Genomic DNA, 21,986 nt, shown 5'->3' with positions numbered 1-21,986 from the left:
TTGGAAGCAGGAAAAATTGGCAGTCATTTTACCTTCTACCCTCAGAAAATTTTGTGTAAGTAAAACTTCCATGGGCCACAATGTTAGGCAGGTGGTTTTAATGTTATGGCTGATTGGTGTATGTACAGGTCAGGTCAGGTTTGGGAGCATGTGCTGATGCATTGCATTGCTGCACCCACCACACAATGAGACTCTGCAGGATCCCAGCTAGTGACCCCCCAGGCAGACACACGGTCCAGTCCCATACTCCTTAAATAGCCATCCATCTGCCACAGCCAGGTGTTATATGGACGCCCCCTCAGCCTGGTCCAGTCACTTGCATCCTCATTGCTGAGGATCCTGTGAGCCAGATCACCCTCAGGGAAACGCGCCACATGGCTGTAGTGCCGTAACTGACGCTCACTCACAATGCAGATAATGTGCCTCATTCAGGACTCCTCTAGCAACCACTCGTTCGACAAAGTCAAATTAGCAGTACCCAAGGATTCTCCGAAGAGACGCAGTTCTGAAAGAGTCCAGTCTTCGTGTCAGCTCACTGGATAGTGTCCATGTCTCACAGCCTTTCAGAAAGACAGGGAGAATCAGGACTCTAAAGACTTGGACGTTGGTTGTCTTGCAAAGATATCGGGAGTGTCACACACCCCTTTCCAGCAACCTTATGCCCGTCTGCTGACTTCATAGGAAGAGTCACCAGAGACATGATTGTCGCTGCTGAGGTAAGTAAATCTCTGGACAAGGTTGACACTACTGATGGCTGTGCCTACGAAGTCATTACAGGCCTGGATCTTGGTTTTTATCCACAACACCCACAATCCCAGACACTCAGATTCCTCTCTAAGTCTCTCGAGAGCCCCAATCAGAACCTCCACTGACTCCACAAAGATCACAGGAACATCATAAAAGTCAAGATAAGTAAATCTTTCTTCACTAACTGATACCAATGTATAAGTTGGCTAAGACGTTGAGCAACTTCGGGGGGTCTCAGGATGTCCCACAGGGCAACTCGATCAACTGAGTCAAATGCTTTACAAAAACTAACACGGGCCACAAAGAACCTTTGCCGATATATGAGGTTGTGCTCGATGTGAACCCTCAGTGCCTGGATACAGTGGATGGTAGACTTCTTAGGCATGAAACCAGACTGCTCTGGTCACTGACAAGTGAGCAAGTGATCACAGATCCTGTTAAGGATGACCCTAGCAAGGACCTTACCTGACACTGAGAGCAGTGTTATCCCCCTGTAGTTGCCACAATCCAAGTGATTACCCTTCCCTTTCAGAAAGGGGTTCGTTTTCCAACCAGGTAGGATGATACCTGACTCCAAAATGAATGCAAAGATTGCCTGCAATGGCAGGAGGACAGCCTTACCACCAGCCTGGAGAAGTTTACTCCGGATATCTGTGGCCTTCCCTACCTTTAGCTGATTTACCACACATGCAATCTCAGTGAGGCTGGTAGGAGGACATCTTAGCTGAAGGGTCAGCTTTAAACAACTATTCGAAGTAGCTGGCCCAGTGGGTCACAACTGCAGTATCATCCAAAAGGACCGTTCCATAACCACCCCCCCCCCCTGACTGCAAGTCTCTGAGGAACAAATGCAGATGTGCATAATGCTTCAATTCCTCTGTAAGCAGTACGTGGGTCACTAGACCACAGATGGTGCGTCACCTGCTCACAGATTCATCAAACAAACGCCTCCTTATCTTCCCTCCTGACACAGACTGCAGTTGCCACCAAGTTGCGTACTGCACCATTTCTCGATAATATCCAGGGTGCCCTGCAAAATGAAGCACCTCCTTCTGGGAACACTGCCAACACCAACACAACCCTCAGCAACCTTCAGGGTCTTATCATAGAAGTTCTCCCACATCACATTTGAGTCAGCAGTCGTACCCAAGTTTCTCACACAAACTGCATGCAAATTCCTCAGAATCAGCTTGATCTTGAAGTCTGGCCAAGTCCAGACTAATTCTCTTACAGGTGGGAACCTACTGGATCTAAGCTGAATTCTCAGAGTAGCAACAACAAGTCTGTGGTCACAAACTGGGCACTTCTGTAGACTCGGCAGTTCTGCAGGAGCCTCCAGTGTCTGCCTATGAGAATGTGATCGATCTCTTTCGCTGGACCACCAGTATTGGAGCACAAAGTCCAACGATGCGGCTCAGGGTGTTGGAACCTGGATCCAGCAACCCACAGCCCCTGACCTTTCAAAAAGTCAAGGACCATGCAGCCGCTCTCACCCCGGTCTCTAGACGCATGGGGACTGACACAATCCTCATAGCCAGCCCTGTTAGTGCCATTAGTCACATTTAAGTCACCCATGACCAGATGAATGACACCTCGTGGGCACCCATCAACCACCAAGGGAAGTTGCAAGTCTCTGAATGAAACATCACTCACTGCGGTCGGAGCATAGACTGAGACAGCAGATAAGACACTGAAGGAGTGTCTTAGCCTGAGTCTCATGATACACTTGTTGAAAGGAATGATGTCAGACACCATCAGGAGGAGCTGATCTGCTACAGCAACAGTTACTACCTGAATATGGCAGCCGTCAGACTTATCAGACCAAAAGTAGGTATACCCACCTACAGAGATCTGGCCACTCCCTAGTCTGCATACCGCAGAGAGTGCTGCCACCAAAATGCGGAGCTTACGAAGCTCCCCCGACAGTAGAAAAAGATGGTCATTGCCAGAGAGACAAGATGTTCCACACGCCTACCTGGATGGCCGCCTCAATCTGGGACCCAATTGCAAACATGCAGCAGGCAAAGCCTCAACACCACACCAGCCCTGATCCCCAACAGGCCTGACCCTATTAGATCTCCAATGGTTTCAGCTCTTCTGGGAATGAGGCTCCTGAAGACTTTCCCCCATTGCCTTCATGATGCGTGCAAGCCTTTCCTGTGGGTGCTGCAGCAAAGCTACTCCCACTGAGAGAAGAAGGGTATCATGCCTGCTTATACTGAACACTTGTGAGTTGTTTTTAGAGTGGCTGGAGTGCCAATCCTGCTACCAACCCCCAAATATTTTTCCCTGCACGCTGGAGGACCACTTCCAGGACCGGATGCAGTTTAACGTCCTACCCAGGATATATATGATATGTACACATATATGCATATGAGAGGGAGAGACTCTTAAAGCAGAATTCTGATAGCAAAAATTTAAAATAAAGTGATTATTTTTAATGATAGTGATTCCTGTGAGGAAATTCTTTTTTGCCTCACAGGGGGCATGACGCTCAATGAGCTAAACCTCTGTGCTTGTGATCAGGCTCAAGGGCCCACAGACATCTGACTACTTTGCTGATACTGCACTTACTGTACACTGCCAACCTTTCAATTGCAAGCACCATTCTTTACCCTGCTGAGTCACACACCATCCCTTTAGATTGTACAGAAGCTTGTACACAAAATTCCATTAAATTATGAAAGCAGCTCTGAGTAAGGACAAATGCTAATATTTTGGATGGATGTTAATACACTATATAATAAAAGTATTGTGACCTCTTAAATTCACATCCATTGCCACATGTGTATAAAATTCAGCACCTAGCCATGCAGTCAGGTTTACAAACATTTGTGAAAGAATGGGTCATTCTGAAGAGCTCAGTGAATTAAAGTGTGGTACTGTCATAGAATGCCACCTTTGCAATAAGTATGTTAGTGAAATTTATTCCCTGCTAGATATTCCACAGAGAACTGTAAGGGGCATTATTGCAAAGTGGAAGCATTTGTTAACAACAGAAACTCTGCCACAGAGTACTAGACCACATAAAGTAACAGTGGGGTCACTGAGTGCTGAGGCACATAGTGCGTCAAAGTCGCCAGCACTTTGTTGACTCAATTACTGCAGAGTTCCGAACTATCTCTGGCACAAACCCCAGCAAATACCAGTGCAACAGGAGCTTCATGAAATGAGCTTCCCTGGCTGAGCAGCTATGTGCAAGCATCACATCACCAAGCGAAATTCCAAGCATTGGATAGAGTCATGTAAAGCACACTGCTACTGGACTGTGGAACATTGGAAACATGTTCTGTGGAGTGACAAATCATGCTTCTCTGTCTGGCAGTCTGATGGATGGGTTTAGGATGCCAGGAGAACGTTACCTGCCTGACTGCATTGTGCCAGCTATAAAGTTTGGTGGAGGAGAGATAATGCTAGTGGGTGGTTTTCAGGGGCTGTTCTTGGCCCCTTAGTTCCAGTGAAAGTAACGCTTTGGCATACCGATGCATTTTGGACAATTCTATGCTTCCAACTTGGGAAGAGCAGTTTGGGGAGCAGCCTTTTTTGTTCCAGCATGATTACGCTCCAGTGCACAAAACAAGATCCATGAAGACATGGTTGGGAATGATTAGTATGGAACAACTTGACTGGCCCACACAGAGCCCTGACTTCAACCCCATAAAACACCTTTGGGATCAACTAGAACAGAGACTGCAAGCCAGGCCTTCACATCCAACATCAGTGCCTGACCTTACAAATGCTCTTCTGGATGAATGGGCAAAAATTCCCAGAAACACACTCCAAAATCTTGTGTGAAGCCTTCCCAGAAGAGTAACAGCTGTTACAGCTGCAAAGGGGGGACCAACTCCATACTGATGCCAGTGGATTTAGACTGGGATGTCATAGAAGTTTCTCTAGGTGTAATGGCTAGGTCTCTCAAAACCTTTTTTCATATAGTGTAGCTACAAAACCTGCAAAATTGGACTTTTAGCCAAATAAGTTCCCAAGATACATTTTGGCAGAAATTACATACCGCCCAAGCCTAAATGGTAGCTCAAATAAAAAATATGTTTTCAGTTTGTAAACGTGAAATTAACACCTTCAAGTACAAATCTGAAAGGCAAATGTGTGGTGAGCATGGTGTAAGTGGGTTAACACACTACAAGCTGCGCATTAATAATTTTTAAGTGGTTCTTTGCCAGTCATGCATTTAAAAACATGTAATACATGGTTTGTCATGCATTAATCCCTGCATACTGCAGTTGGGCTTCATAATTTCAGTGTTTCTTTTTTAAAACTTTTATAGGTCAATGAAAATAGGGCTGATCATAGTTCATCACAAAATACTTACAGAAATGTCTCCATGAATGCATGTATACTTCGACGACAAACGATGCAAACATTAATGAAGGAGCTATTACAATCACAAGTAAATATCCTGGTGAGAGAAAGCAAACATAAGTACGCATTAGAGGTATACAAATTCCACGCACTAATTTCACATTCAAGCATTCATATATATATATATATTAATATTCAATTGAATCACGGTTAATGACTTTGGGCTTTATTTTCCACTGGGGTACATCAGGCTACAAAGTGCTTTTGCTAGTTTTGTACCAGTGCATTGCTCATTTTCAAGCCATGTGTGCATGTTGTCAAAATAGCAAATGACTTTGTGCTGTTTTTTAAAAGAGGCGTGGCCGGGGGCATTGGCAATGAGTTGCTACTTTAAGGCAGCAAAATGACCTTGCATTTTTGACCAACAAAAACTATGTCTAAAGTCAGTGATGCATTGCTTAATTGTATTTAAGCGGCGCGTTTCAGAAATGTGCGGGTGCACAACACTTCTTATGGAGACAAGTTACGCCCCCGAGGTGCATTAATGATTTTTATTTTATTTTATTTATATATGTTTTATTATAGAGTACATCAGATCAAACTGTTTAATGAAACACCAAAAGAAAAGAATATATATTAAGTCAAGAACAAACCATATGATTAAAAAAATCTTTCGAGTTCATTATCAGAATTAAGCACATACTGTAATGGAAAGGACATTTGGATTGCTGACAGTGCATTTCAGGTGTTAAGATAAGTCAGGGCGACATTACAATACAACCCTCAGAAGGTTGCAGCATTCTTTGGTGTGTGTTGTTTATTGCTGAACATTACCATGCATGAAAGATGTCTGTTGGACTTAAATGAGGACATATTAGAGGACTTTAGAAGGCGTCATGCTGAACTGCATGTGCCGATGCGTTTAAAGGTGAGGTAACGTACCATTCCAATTGGGTCATTGCATGTTATGCCCAAAAGAAGCGTATGAACCTGGTTTTTCCACAGTCAAAATAGCTAAATGTATTTGGACACACCTGCAAATGTGAGTTGTGTGTTGCGCTTTATGCTTTGCGTTAGATTGTCAATATAGAACCCTTTGTTTCATGATTTGTACAGTTAAGCAATCCACATGTTACCTGTCCTTCTTTATTTACTTAATCACATGGCCTTAACAGGAACACAGACTACAGTCGACTCTTCTGCACTGTGACTTTCCCCATTGCAGTTTCGAGATCAGTATTAGAAATTAAATGGGAAATTTTTGAGAGTTTTTGACCGCAGACAACATGCAAAGGCCAGCAGAGGACACAAAATAAATTTAGTAGCTTATAAATGCATAAAAAATATGTACAATGCAGGTTTGGAGGACACCCAGCGTGTTAAGGCAGCCTCGCGCATGACATCTTCCATTGATCTCGCAGTGATCTTTGTATCTCACGTTCCTCGTATCGTATTGTTTCACTTCATGCACCATGGGGACAAAATCCCAGGGGGCCTGTGCCCATAACCTCCACGATATGGAATGGTCGACTGTAGAAAGGATAAAGTAAACCTTGGCAAACGTTCTTCTCCATCAAGCATGCAGAGGTGCTTTTATCCATCCTCCCACTGTGCTGCAACCACACTTACATCATGTGACAAGTCTGGACCAATCAGGGATCAGTTGCACTTCGCTGCATGATGATTTATCAATTCCCTTATTTAAAGGGTAATGTCACTGTTGTATAGAGGTCAGATTAGATATGCTCTGTTTAACTTTAATGTAAAAAAAAAGCTTTGAATAAGCAGCTTTTTGCACTTTTTGTATAATTGTGTGGTGGAGGTTTCGTTGAACATTACACAAAGAAGATAAGATTTGAGTTTTGCAGAAGAATGTGAATGTAGAGAAATGAAACTACTGAGAGTTTCACAAAAACTTCATCTAACTTCGGGAAGGCTCACCTGGTATAAAAACATTGTGCACCAAGGTAATAAGCTGGTTATAAACAGTAAGAATCATAAAATATGAAAATGAAGGAATACCTGTATGGGCAAAAAGTCCAACAAATTAGACATATTTTTTTCATTATTATAGATAACATCATAACACATAACACAGTACTCCTAAAGAAGGGGTCCAGGGAAAGGTGTTTTATTATAGAGTACTGAATCACCTCAGTAAAACTACCCAGTGATTCAACAGATTAACTGCAATTTGTTCTGGATAAACAATCTGCTAAGCTTTTAAAATAACTTAAACATTAATAAAACAATTATATTTAAAGTGTTTTACTTCTTATTCTGTTTAGTTTCTTTTGTGTCTTTTATGTAAGTAGCTTAGTATTTACCAATATAACTTCTAAAGGAAAACCAATAGAACAAACATAAAACAAATCATATGAATTACTTTTATGAAAATCCCTGTCTTACGCCTTTACTTCCTGCGATAGACCCCAACCTCCTTACTCCTTACCTTAAGTGATCGGAAGATTATGGATTTTATGAAAACTGTAAAAGGTCATGTGTCTGTGTCTATAATTTGGTATACTCTAAAAGAGAGAGACACTGCTAGATCTCATTACAATCTAATATTCCTATGAAATAACACTGGTCTACACTGTAAAATAAAGAAACAATTTATCTAAACTTGAATATATACTTACACATAAATAAATAATTTATTTTAGGACGCTTTTCTTCTGCAGGTTTCATTATGTAACAGGTCAGAACAATCCCACAGCTGACAACTGAAAAGAAGCAAGAATTAGTTATCATGAAATTTGCATGAAATACATGAATATAAAGAATGTTCCGTTCCTAACAGAATTGCCATTATAAACACTATCAATATATGCTATTTTTCCACTGAATGCAAAATTTTGCATAGTTAAATGGAGTGCCACATCCAAAAGCCTTTCTAGCCGTTCCCTTTTTACAGTCTATCCCCAGTGCTGTCAACCAGGCACATTAGTGGCATCCATTTGAAACACAGCAACACCTGCCGGCCAAAACAGGGAAGGGAACATGAAAGACTCAGACAGACGGGTGCTGAGCCTGACACAAGTTAGCTTGTTTGACACTTTCGGTTGAAGCAGTTACTAGGCAATTCGCGTGAGACTCATAAGACCCAAAGGAGGTGTTTTCGATATGACATGTTTTTATTATTTAATTAATTTAATTTGCTGTAAGTTGCTATGTTTTGGAGCTGCATTCCCCTAACCCTAACCCTGTTTGTCCCATTGGATTTATCCATTTTAGTGCGTGATTTTAGTTTACGTAAGGTTGTTCAGGAATGCATTAGTCGCGTTGTAACAGGACTGACTGTTATTATTGTAGCACGGGCAGACTATTTTCCATCACCACAATGCCTCAAAGACAAGAAGGAACAGACTGACAGGAAGTAGCTCTTGATATCCGTCCTTAAAGAAACCACACAATAAGCAACAATATCACATCGACAAACATGGCAGACAAACACGAGGAGGTTATACACCACTTGTGTAGGATATTACACAACACTAGAGCACATCAGGATTACACATACAACACAGTTAGAGGCACATGCGATAACCGGATACACAGCACAACAAGTATCTACATTAACAAATATAAACATGGGCTATATATACGCGCTCACAAGGCATTCCGAGATATGCAGATGCTGCTGGCACTACACTAGGTCTGCAATGAAATGCATATTGGTAAAGCCAAATCCCTAATATTATCATTTATCCAGGAAATGATTTTTGGAACCACGCTCTTTAACCAAACATGTCAATATCAAGCTAAATATGTGGTAATAATCAATCAAACATGTTGCTATCTAGCCAAATATGCATTACTAATTTAAAAAAATCACTATGAAGCTGATTATGAATGAATAATCTAGTAACCATCTGTTATAATTTCAATGTACACAATGTAAACTATTTTAAAATAGTAGTTAATAAAAACAGACCTTTTTAAAATCATTCATCAATGTATTTTATTCAGGCAAATCCTTTCTGTAACCACCAGAATCTTAAAAAATAACTGTAATACAAATATTTGGTCTTACTGGCCAGCAGCGGTTCTGAGCTTTCATGGTACACTACAGGCCAGGAGTTTGAGCCCACCCTCGGATTAAAAAAAAATAAATGATGCACTGCTTTGTTAAACTTTTATTAAACTTTTTATTATAGAAAATATTAGAAATACTTGTACATGTAACTGAATGGTTTTCAGTGTTTGATAGCTTGCAGTAACACATTATTTAGCCACAAATGCTGAATCTATTGGTTTTAAAGAAGACATATCAGGTCTGTCTGACATGTACTTTGTGTTGGAATTCTATTTTCTATTGTAAGAACTTGATTTGCTCTTGGTTTCTCACAATTGTATGTTAATGAACTAAATGAGCCACTTGTCTGCCTTGTCCAAGATCAGTTTGTGGGTGGTTTAATTGCACTGTCTGCTCCTAGTTTTGATCTTCTGTTGTATTGTATTACAGTTAAGTCAGAATTTTTGATAAATATTTGTTATTTTTATGCTTGTAATGGCTTGTAACTGTTTCCATGTTTAAAAAGATGCTGGGAGGGTTTGGACACAAATTATTTCCAAAAAATGCTGGAAAGGATGGTGTGACTCTGTGCTGCTGTGATAAAGGCAAGAGGTGGTTATTTTACTTTTACTAAGGCACTCATATTTATTAACTATTCATTAATTTCACTTTTTATTCACAATTTAATATACATTAAATTGTTACATTACACTTCAAAACGAGTCACTGTTACAATTATGCAGTTACATTCATTTTAAGTACTTTTAATATTTTCTTGTAGCAAAAGTTGGAAAAAGCAGTGCAATTTATCATTTATTAAAAAAAAAAATCAGAAGGTGGAGCCAAACTTCTGTCTGGCCTGTAGTGTAAATCAGCCAGTCTCTTGACTCCACCCACTCAGTAGGTGAGCCAAAGCAGATGAGGATGGGTTAAGTATCGAGAACCGGTTCCAAATCAGAACCAGTTCTAAATTTCTATGAATCAGGAAACTGATAAGGCATTTGAATTATGGTTCCAGTTATCGATTCTCACATGAGCATTTTCAATCAACTATGTAAGGGGTAATGCATGATAACTCCACTTACACATTTATACTTGAAGATGTTATTTTCACATTTATGATCTACTTAGGCATTGGGCATAACATGCAATGACCCAATAGGAATGGCACGTTACCTCACATCTACTTAGACTTGAGCAGTGTAATGGCATCACTGCATACAGCAGTATTTCTTCTTTCAGAGAAACTATGGGCCTTATTTTGCATTAGCAGAAAATGTGACGCAAAGTGGTTTTGCTATTTTCATACCAACGCATTCCTCAATTTCACACCAAGCGTGCACAATGTTAAAATAGCAATATGATTTTGCGCCCGCTTCCTGCTGGTACGAGTGATGTTTTTCATTGAGGTGAGTCTCTGCACATCAAAAAAAAAAAAAAAAAATCCCAATCATGCCCAGCGGTATCTTGTTATTTCGCCCTGTCTTTTGTCTATATCAGTCCACGTCTTGCCCTGTCCGATGTCCATCATCGATGTTAGTTAATGTTAGATGATGTCCCGTTCCGCCCATAGCCGTCTTCCCCTTAATAAATCCCCAGTTTTCCCCGTCTTTTGCCTCCCTGCATATATATATATATATAATATATATGCAATAAGTCGGACTCGTTTCCGGTGAGGGTTGGACTCCGTCAGGGCTGCCCTTTGTCACCGATTCTGTTCATAGTTTTTATGGACAGAATTTCTAGGCGCAGCCAGGGCGTTGAGGGCGTCCGGTTCGGTGACCTCAGGATTAGGTCTCTGCTTTTTGCGGATGATGTGGTTCTGTTGGCCTCATTGAGCCGTGACCTTCAGCTCTCGCTGGAGCAGTTCGCAGCCGAGTGCGAAGCGGCTGGGATGAGAATCAGCACCTCCAAATCCGAGACCATGGTTCTCAGCCGGAAAAGGGTAGAGTGCTCTCTCCGGGTTGGGGATGGGGTCCTCCCCCAAGTGGAGGAGTTTAAGTATCTCGGGATCTTGTTCACGAGTGGGGGAACGATGGAGCGGGAGATCGACAGGCGGATCGGTGCGGCGTCGGCAGTCATGCGGACGCTGCATCGGTCTGTCATGGTGAAGAGAGAGCTGAGCCAAAAGGCGAAGCTCTCGATTTACCAGTCGATCTACGTTCCTACCCTCACCTATGGTCATGAGCTTTGGGTAGTGACCGAAAGAACGAGATCGCGGGTACAAGCGGCCGAAATGAGTTTCCTCCGCAGGGTGGCTGGGCTCTCCCTTAGAGATAGGGTGAGGAGCTCAGTCATTCGGGAGGGACTCAGAGTAGAGCCGCTGCTCCTCCGCATCGAGAGGAGTCAGATGAGGTGGCTCGGGCATCTGATCAGGATGCCTCCGGGACGCCTCCCTGGGGAGGTATTCCGGGCATGTCCCACTGGGAGGAGGCCCCGGGGAAGACCCAGGACACGCTGGAGAGACTATGTCTCTCGGCTGGCCTGGGAACGCCTCGGGGTCCCCCCAGAGGAGCTAGACGAAGTGGCCGGGGAGAGGGAAGTCTGGGTCTCCCTGCTGAGGCTGCTGCCCCCGCGACCCGACCCCGGATTAAGCGGGAGATGATGGATGGATGGATGGATATATATATATATATATATATATATATACCTACACACGCCAAATCATTAAAAAATCTTTCAAATTCATTATCAGACTTAAATGTGTACTGTAATCGAATGGATATTTGAATTGCTGAAAATGCGTTTCAGATGTTTAGGTAGGACAGGTGGAACATTACAATACATCCCTCAGAAGGTTGTAGCATTCTTTGTGGCATGTTTTATATTCTGGTAGTAGCCTGTAAGATCTGTAGCCTGGTAAGGAATCTAAGTTGTGAAATGTAGAATAAAAAAGCCTTTCAGTTTAAACATTTTAAAACACCTTAAAGAACTGTAGGATGTGTTGTGTTTGAACAAATTTTGCAAGTTTATACTATATTCTGCAAACTGCAGACCAGCGATTCTCAGGTAGATGCTGTGTTGAGGCCTTTCATCATGAGCACGAGCACGTCTGTTTTCTTCAGCAAAAACTCATCTCATTTGGCTAGCAAACACACCATTATAATAATCTGCCGTAGGTCATGCACTGCTGCCTTTAAAAGGTGAGCTGACGTGTGATTCCGATGATTTATTACTTTTTATACGTATAACCAACCTCTGCTCTGGTTAGGACAACATTTTTGTACCTTCCGCTGGCACAAAGTCTATTTTTTTCTGCTGCCAAAATGATAAAATGGGTTTGTACACATCCATTAATGGAAGTTGCACTTTGCACTTTAGGTTGTTGAAATAGAGCTCTGTATCTTGTATCTTGGTACGAGTCCCTAAGCTAGTCATAGTTCAGAAATTGCTTGCTAAGCCCAAAGAGGTAAGAAGCATGCACTTATTACAATGCATTGCCGTACCTACCACACGGCAAAACACCTCAGGGATGAGAACCTGAGGGCAGCCATGTGGCGGGCAATACCTCAGTACCGCAATTGTCCAAATGGACCAGTGTGAGTTTTTTTCTGGTGGCTGGAGTTCCAATCCTGCCACCAACCCCCAAGTTTTCCCCCTGTAAGTTAAAGGACCTCCTTAAAGGGCTGGATGTAGATTAACATCATACTCAGAACAAAGCAGTTGTGAGCGTGTTGTCTGAGTGACTAGTATGGGTGCAATACACACCACCTTCTGGTCAAATTTTATTGCCTCCTGCCATTTACTACACCTTCCTACACCATGGTCAATCAGTTCATATTTCATTCATTCATTCCAGCATTGTTTAATAAAATTCTGCTTTATGTACCTCTTATTGTGTTATGACACGTACACACGTGGACAAAATTGTTGGTACCCTTCAGTCAATGAAAGAAAAACTCACAATGGTCACAGAAATAACTTTAATCTGACAAAAGTAATAATAAATAAAAATTCTATGAAATTTAACTAATAAAAGTCAGACATTGATTTTCAACCATGCTTCAACAGAATTAATAAAAAAAAAAAACTCATGAAACAGGCCTGGACAAAAATGATGGTACCCCTAGAAAAGACTGAAAATAATGTGACCAAAGGGACATGTTAATCCAAGGTGTGTCCACTAATTAGCATCACAGGTGTCTACAATCTTGTAATCAGTCAGTGGACCTATATATAGGGCTCCATGTAGTCACTGTGTTGTTTGGTGACATGGTGTGTACCACACTCAACATGGACCAGAGGAAGCGAAGGAAAGAGTTGTCTCAGGAGATTAGAAAGAAAATTATAGACAAGCATGTCAAAGGTAAAGGCGATAAGACCATCTCGAAGCAGCTTGATGTTCCTGTGACTACAGTTGCACATATTATTCAGAAATTTAAGATCCATGGGACTGTAGCCAACCTCCCTGGACGTGGCCGCAGGAGGAAAATTGATGACAAATCAAAGAGATGGATAATACAAATGGTAACAAAAGAGCCCAGAAAAACTTCTAAAGAGATCCAAGGTGAACTTCAAGCTGAAGGAACATCAGTGTCAGATCGCACCATCCGTCGTTGTTTGAGCCAAAGTGGACTTCATGGGAGACGACCAAGGAGGACACCATTGTTGAAAACAAGTCATAAAAAAGCCAGACTGGAATTTGCCAAACTACATGTGGACAAGCCACAAAGATTCTGGGAGAATGTCCTATGGACAGATGAGACAAAAAATGAACTTTTTGCCAAGGCACATCAGCTCTATGTTCACAGACGGAAAAATGAAGCATATCAAGAAAAGAACACTGTCCCTTCTGTGAAACATGGAGGAGGCACTGTTATATTCTGGGGCTGCTTTGCTGCATCTGGCACAGGGTGTCTTGAATCTGTGCAGGGTACAATGAAATCTCAAGACTATCAAGGGATTCTAGAGAGAAATGCGCTGGCCAGTGTCAGAAAGCTTGGTCTCATTCGCAGGTCATTGGTCTTGCAACAGGACAATGACCCAAAACACACAGCTAAAAACACCCAAGAATGGCTACGAGGAAAACATTGGACTATTCTAAAGTGGCCTTCTATGAGCCCTGACCTCAATCCTATTGAGCATCTTTGGAAAGAGCTGAAACATGCCGTCTGGAAAAGGCACCCTTCAAACCTGAGACAACTGGAGCAGTTTGCTCATGAGGAGTGGGCCAAAATACCTGCTGAGAAGTGCAGAAGTCTCATTGACAGTTACAGGAATCGTTTGATTGCAGTGATTGCCTCAAAAGGTTGTGCAACAAAATATTAAGTTAGGGGTACCATCATTTTTGTCCAGGCCTGTTTCATGAGTTTTTTTTTATTAATTCTGTTGAAGCATGGTTAAAAATCAATGTCTGACTTTTATTAGTTAAATTTCATAGAATTTTTATTTATTATTACTTTTGTCAGATTAAAGTTATTTCTGTGACCATTGTGAGTTTTTCTTTCATTGACTGAAGGGTACCAACAATTTTGTCCACGTGTGTACGTTATGAGTAAAACCTTACTGTAAAGTAAGTAAAACTTTACTGTTTACCGATCATTAAACCCAGACCCAGACAGTTTTGGCAGGTCTGTACAGTATGACCGGACTACAAATGCATTACATCAGTAATTCATTTTGCTATTTAATCACTGACCACAGGCCCTGGTCCTCAGCCTGAAACACTTTTTTTTTTATCTAAGTCAGCTCTAGCAATTTCTTTGTTTTTATGTTTTCTGTTTAGTTGCATTACTTAATTATAATTGATTCCTGATGCTGCTATCGAGCTAGGACAGCACTAACGGCTCCGGGAAAAACAAAGCTGGAGGACTGCATGTCTACATGAACAGCTGGTACACTGCCACGGACACAGCAGACAAATTCAGCTCTCCTCCTAATGGTGAAGTGCTGATAGTAGAAATTACGGCCAAATATGTACTTCCTTCTCCCCCAAAACACACACACACGCATGCACACACTCACTCACACACGCACACACACACACACCAGTACACAAAGTTATTAATAACCAGCTAAAGGCATATCCAGATGGGGTGATGATTGCAGCTGGGGACTTTAACCACACTGATCTTAAGACAGTCATGTCTGCAAGAATGTAAACTTCCCTACGAGAGAGTGTAACATCGTGGACCAGACGTAGATAAACATACCAAGGCAAAACAGTGTGCACACTAGGGTAATCACATCGACCAATATGTATAAATACATACATACATATTTTACATTCATACACATGCGCACATACAGTACAATGAAATTGAAACACCTCGTCAATACTGCTTGAGGTTTCACACCCATGTAATTCTTTAGGAGCCTGCACAGTATTGCCACCTAATAAAACTGACCACAAATTTTAAGTACAAATGCAATGAAACAGCATCAATACAAACAAACTGTCATGCCCTGAATGTTCCGATCTTCTTGTGTGCTACTTCATGTGGAATCCCCGTGGTATCAGCTGTTCCTAGTTGTGTTTAATTAGTCCTGTGTATTTATTTTTCTGTCAACGTTTCCCCTGTCCAGTCATTGACGTCGTTGTATGTTCTTGAGTGTGTTTTCCAAATTTAAACCCAGTATTCACCCGACTCCTCAGCTCCTGCTCTTCTTTCCCCAGTCCGTGCCTGTTCGTGCATGATAGAATAACCGGACTCCAGAAGAAGACACCTTGTCTCACTGAGGCTGAGTACTGTACCTCAGTCTGATCAATGAAGTAATCCATTGCCTAAGACAACCATAGGTCCAGGAGAACCCCAGGGCTAGAGCCCTTGCAGTGCGGTCGAGAGATATTTTAAACGAGATCTCCCCGTCAGAAGACCCACGCCGCACGAGAGGAGTTGTGGCAGAACCTGGCCCAGGTAAGAGGCAGGGTCGCAGAAAATGAGGCGCACCAGTCAGCCGCACCGACCGAGGAGCTTCCCACTCCAGGGCTTTCTGTTTCTTCAGTTTTTGTAGCCCCCGTTCGGAACATATCCGCTTCAGTATCTGCTCCCGTTCCTGTGACTCCAGTTCCAGCTCCTGTGGTTCCAGTTCCCATGACTCCAGATCCCGTGGCTCCTGATCGAGTCCTTGTTTCCCCGGTTCCTGATACAGTTCCTGATTCTCTGGTTTCTGTTCCTGAGGAGATCTCCGATCATCTGACCATCACTCCTCCCCCCTCAGTAGAGATGGAGGAGGAACTCAAGTGGGACCCCTCGAGAATTACCCTGACTCCTGCCCCAACGAACCCTGCTGGAGTGATGCCCCGACCACCACCCCGTCATGGCAAATTCCAGCTAGGACCCTGTCTCTCAATGAGAGGACACTTACACCGGGGTCAGATCCTGCCTGCCCTGCTCATGGGTTTGCCTTTGGTCCTCCTTGCTTCTGTCTGGCAGTCACATTTGGTTCCCCCAGCTCCTGCTCAGCTGTCGCTTGCGGTCCCCCTAGCTCAAGCTCAACGGTCGCATGTGGTTCCCCCTGTGGTCACTCGTCGGTCACCTGCTGTCCCATTTCCAACGTCTCGTCGGTCACCTGCGGTTCCCTCAGCTCCGCCTTGTCGGTTCGCCATTGCCTGCGGTGGCTTCTACTCTCTCCTCACCACCTCTGGTGTCTCCTTCACCTTCCTCCTCACCTCCTTCAGTAGTCCCTCCGCCTCCCTCCTTCCCTCCTCTGGTGTCCCGTCTGCCTCCTGCCTTGTGATCTCCGAGGGTCACTCTGGCTCCAGCCTCGCGGTCTCCTGTGGCCCCTACTACTCCTGCCTTCCACCCGCTAGGATTCCCTCCAGCTCTCTGGGTCCCCCCCCGCTTTGGTTCTTTGTCACCTGGTTGGGATCCCCTTGCAGGTGGTTCGCGTGCTCCCTTTCCATCCATGGTTCTCCCTTGCTCCTGCCTGGTCCCTTCCCTTCTTTGGTTGGTTTTCCCCCTGTTGGTTTTGTGCCCCCTGGTGGTTCTGTCCCTTTGGTCAGTTTGTCCTCTGGTGTTGTCCCTTCATGGTCCCCCTCCTTGGTGTCCATGGGTTCTGTGTTCCCTGTGCTTTGTCATTTGGTGTCTTGGTTGGTGTTTTTGTCCATGTTTTGCGTGTCGGTCCTGTTCTGGTTGCCCCGTTAATGTTTTGTCACATGTTTCCCCAGGTGCTGTCCAGTCGTGCCTTGCATTTCGTCGTGTCCCCTGTTTGATCCCCTCAGGCACGCCTGGAGTGCACGCCTTTTGGGGGGGGGTTCCTGTCATGCCCTGATCATTCTGACTCTCTTGTGTGCCATGCCCCCTTATCTACCTCATGTGGAATCCTCATGCTATCAGCTGTTCCTAGTTGTGTTTAAACTAGTCCTGTGTATTTAAGTGTAATTTAACGTTTCTCCAGTCTGGTCAGTGATGTCGTTGTATGTTTTTGGGCATGTTTTCCAAAATTAAACCCTGTGTTCACCCGACTCCTTGACTCCTGCTCCTCTTTCCTTGCTCTGTGCCCATTCGTGCATGACATAAACCAGTCCACTGCTACTTTGGATGTTGGACTGCCAGAAAAGGTACAATAACCGTAAATGTTGTTTATTCGTTATAATATTTTTTGTCCTTATAACTGCTAGATACACTAATCATCAATGCCATAAAATTATCTACCTGCTACCTGCTAAGTGTTTGTAAAAATGTTTAGGCTAAAAACTGGGTTTATTTTACGTTGAATGACGGCGCTATGTTCATGCATGTTGTTCAGACACTGGTTGTTGACCAGTGTTATTACTGTAAACTAAAACTGAAATGAAAACTGAAATTAATAAAAAAAAAATCATTAACTGAAATAAAAATGAAGCTGGGGAACTGGGAAATGATTCACTTCCATAATGCACATCCTAAAACAGTCAGCATCTTGTCTAAAGCACAGCGAGTGATTATATGTGCATGTTAATACAGTATAAACCCCCTGGACCACTGCAGGCAATAATTTGGTGCAAGTGCAATATTCACCAGGGCTTCAGATGTCGGGCGAAACATTTGTCCGGTTACTGAATTTTCAGTACTGTACGGACATTTATTTACACCCACAATTTGGTAAGCAGATTAATAGTGCACCTAAAATATTAATGAGAGGCGCATTATGATGTCCAAAAGTTAGCAATGCCTATAAATTTGGCGTATTGCTGTTTAATAAACATGTCAGACTTGAAACTGCAAAAATACCACCATCCCACTGGTGCCTTTTTACCTGGTTAACCACAGTATCTGCTCTTTTAAGATGTTGTGACTGCTGAGCTGTCCCTCTCTTCATAACTTCCATAATTTAACAAAAGTCACATGTGGTGCGCTTTGCTAACTTTATGTTTAAAAAACACAAGGATATGCCGAATTTATACAGATTCCTAACTGTCAAGCCCAGCTTGTACGATCCTCGTGTGTGCCACGCCCCCCTGATTATCCACGTGTACTTCCCTGATTGTACCCAGCTGTACCCTGTTATCTTGTCTATTTCAGTCACCGTCTTGCCTCAGTTCAGTGTCTGTCATTGATGTTCGTTAGCTCTCATATGTCCTGCCCCTGAATAAATCCCCGTTTTCCCCGAACGTCGCCTGCTTGCCTGCTTTTCGCTGGCGCGCCTGCCCGTGCGATCACCCGTCTCACCGCCGAACGTGACAGAATGACAGACCGTAAGGACAAGTTATCTTCCGTAGCTGAGGAGGATTACCTCAGTTGCGTCGACCAGGTGCTCTTTTGGCTTGCCCAGCCTGGCATCCGGGAGGATCCCCCAGCGTGGGACCTCGTGAGCTGAAGCTGGGATATCCTGGATCAGCTGTCTCTGGAAGAGGACACGGACCTTGCGGAGGAGGTGCGCGGAAACTTCCGGCGGGTGGCCGAGCTCCGGATGGAGCGGTACATCGCGCCGGGTGAACCGGGGACTATCCTCCCGCCGTCCGTCTTTACGGACTTAGCGCCGCCTCCCAGCACCACCGTGCACCGGAGAAGGAGGAAGAAGAGAAGAGACCCTGCTTCTCTTCCTGAAGGTGATTGGGAGTGCTTCCCGATCACCACGGAAGTCCCCAGTGCTGCTAAGCTGCCTCCCTGGGCAGCTTGCATTTGTACTCCCTGTCCGGAGAACACGCTGGGCCGCTGCGTAGCCTGAGCAGCCGCCTCCGCTGCTTGCTTTAGCTGCCTGGCCTGAGGAGCTCCCTCCGCTCCTGCCTCCTGCGCAGCCCGAGCAGCCGCCGGCGCTGCCCGAGCAGCCGCCCCTGCCTGCGGCTCCAGCGCCCGAGCAGCCCCCCCTGCCTGCGGCTCCAGCGCCCGAGCAGCCCCCCCTGCCTGCGGCTCCTGAGCAGGTGCTCCCTCTGCCTGCGGCTCCTGCGCCCACACCCGAGGCGCTCCCTCTGCATGCAGCTCCCACTCCCGCGCCCACACCCGAGGCGCTCCCTCCGCCTCAAGTGACTGTGCTCCCTGTGGCTCCTGTTCCTGGTCCCACTCTACTTCCTTCTACCCCAGTGACCATGACCCCTGTGACCCCTCTGCCCTCGCCCCGGCGAGCTCGACCCCGGCCAAGGGCCCTGATGTCTGTGTCTCATAAGGGGAGAGGACACAGGTGCAGGGATGGGGTACCACCCACCCTGCCCCCTGGCTCACCCTCCCTCGCCTGCACTGGGGCTCGGCCGGCGCCTGCGGGTCCTGGCCCTCCGGGTCGGCTGTCGCCTGCGAGTCCCCCTCCACAGCCTCGTCGCCCTGTCTCGCTCCCTGCTCCGGTACCTCGTTAGTCGCCTGCGGACTCCCCTGCTGCGGCTCCTCAGTCGCCTGCGGTTCCATCCGCTCCGGCCACCTGCTGCGGCTGCCCCCCTCTCCTTGCCCTCCCCATGGTCCCCTCCTGCTCTGGCCGCCTGCGGCCCCTCCGACGGCTCCCCGTCTCCCGCTGGGGCTCCCTCGGGCTCCCCTTTGTTCCCCCTCCTTCTCTCCCTGGCCTCCCATCTTTTCCCTCCTGTCTCCGTTCCTCATCCCTTTGTTCTTCCCGTCCCTGCTCCTCATCCTCCCTCTGTTCACTCCTGGCCCTTTTGTTCCACCTGTTCCCTCTCTGTCCCCATTCCTGATCCGCCTTCCCTGTCCTATGTCAAGTCCTGTCCTACTTCCTGTCTCTCTGTCAGTTTTGTCTGTCCGTTCTGTTCCCTGTGCCCCATTAATGTTTCTGTTCTTCTGTTCCAGGTCCCGTTTCCCTCGTCTCGTCCGTCGCCTCCCCTGAGGGGGGAGGGGTTCTGTCATGCCCAGCTCGTACGATCCTCGTGTGTTCCACGCCCCCCTGATTATCCACATGTGCTTCCCTGATTGTACCCAGCTGTACCCTGTTATCTTGTCTATTTCAGTCCCTGTCTTGCTACAGTTCAGTGTCTGTCATTCATTTTCGTTAGCGTCAGTAGAGGTTACTTGCTCCCATTTGTCCTGCCCTTGAATAAATCTCCGTTTTCCCCGAACATCACCTGCTTTTTGCTCGCTCACCTGCCTGTGCGATCACCCATCTCACTGCCGAACGTGACACTAACTTTTGGGCATCACAATATATCTCCAATTGTGGGCATAGGTAAATATCTGTATAGTGCCAAAAAGCCGGTGTCCATTATCTAAAACCCTACAATGACAGTATGTACCTATCAAAATAAAATTAAGTAAGACAGTCTGTTTGATTTTTGAAAGAAAACTTATTGTTTACATTACTTGAAACATCGGTATAATAGCTGATAGATTAATCAATTAAAAAATAGTCATTAGTGGCAGCCCTATTGATTATGTCACTATATCATATGACATGGCACAGCCCTACAGAGTGTAGCACGGGGGTGGGTCAGTCATAGTTTGAGCCGCAATATTATGAAATTCTTCTATATGGGCACGTCACTGCCAAGGACTACCGAACCATTCTGGAGGACCGTGTTCATCCAATGGGTTAAACTATGCACCCTAAGGTGGTACCGTGTATCAGGATGATAATACACCAATACACACAGCAAGATTGCTGACAGAAGGGTTTGATGAACATAAAAGTTGAGCATCTCCCATTGCCTGCACAGTCATCAGATCTGAATATTATTGAGCCACTTTGGGGCATTGAGTGGAATGAGTGAGTCAGGAAACGTTTTCCTCCAGCAGTATTATGTAGTGACCTGGCCACTGCAAGAAAAATGCCTCACAATTGCTATGGCCTCTGTGTGGGACTTGTATCTGTCATTCCCAAGATGGATTGATGTTGTATTGGCCACAAAAAGAGGCTCTACACCATACTAATAAATTACTGTGGTCTAAAACCAGGTGTTTCAATTTCATTGTCCAAACCATTTATACGTAAACATACACATGCACACGCACACACAAGTGAAAATAAACAAAATGTTTTTTAAATCCTTGCAATGCAAATATGTATAAAATACCTTGCTGCCTATTTCTGGTACAAAAATCCTGAGATCGCAATGGCCAAAACAAATTCAATATGAACATATAACAGATGTAAAAACATGCTGATATACTCACATGGGAATAGTACTACAATCATTGGAACTATCAATACAGTTAGCATTTCTTTGCTCACTGTGGCTGTGAAATATTTCATGAGGTACACGCCAACAGCAACTGCAATGAGGAAAGAATACTGTCAGTCATCATGGAATTCATGCCAGATACAAAAACCAATGCATTTAAAACCCTGCACTGCACAGGGGCTCTGGGTCTGAATCCCATTTTGGACATTGGGGAAGTGAAAGTACACATACATACACACACATAAAACGATAACAATAATTAACACAATATAATGTTCCTCTATATCAATACAACAAATGCTCAATAAAAATATTATATAATTTGAGACCCAATGTGTTGCCAGTAACACGCTTTGCATCACAAGGAAATGAGGACCAGCAATGGGGCACAAGCACAGACACAGCCATAAAAACACAAGTGAGGAT

The 21,986-nt window shown here is 44.5% G+C and overlaps 1 protein-coding gene across 4 annotated transcripts in view; it reads right to left on the bottom strand.

Moving 5' to 3' along the window:
- Positions 1–21,986, bottom strand: part of LOC125720869 (uncharacterized) — a 99,721-nt gene that overhangs the window by 6,390 nt on the left and 71,345 nt on the right. For 3 of the 4 annotated variants that reach the window (XM_048996745.1, XM_048996746.1, XM_048996743.1), the window contains exons 10-13: positions 21,553–21,651; positions 7,710–7,793; positions 7,009–7,089; positions 5,078–5,164 (exon numbers count right to left, since the gene is read on the bottom strand). The exons of the other annotated variant lie outside the window; for it this stretch is intronic. In XM_048996745.1, coding sequence (XP_048852702.1) covers positions 5,078–5,164; positions 7,009–7,089; positions 7,710–7,793; positions 21,553–21,651 — 351 coding nt within the window. The remainder of the gene's footprint in view (positions 1–5,077; positions 5,165–7,008; positions 7,090–7,709; positions 7,794–21,552; positions 21,652–21,986) is intronic. 4 annotated transcript variants of the gene reach the window in all.

Source organism: Brienomyrus brachyistius, unplaced genomic scaffold (genome assembly GCF_023856365.1).
Source record: "Brienomyrus brachyistius isolate T26 unplaced genomic scaffold, BBRACH_0.4 scaffold27, whole genome shotgun sequence".
In the NCBI taxonomy this organism is placed as follows: Eukaryota; Metazoa; Chordata; class Actinopteri; order Osteoglossiformes; family Mormyridae; genus Brienomyrus; species Brienomyrus brachyistius.
This window is presented reverse-complemented; position numbering and strand designations above follow the sequence as displayed.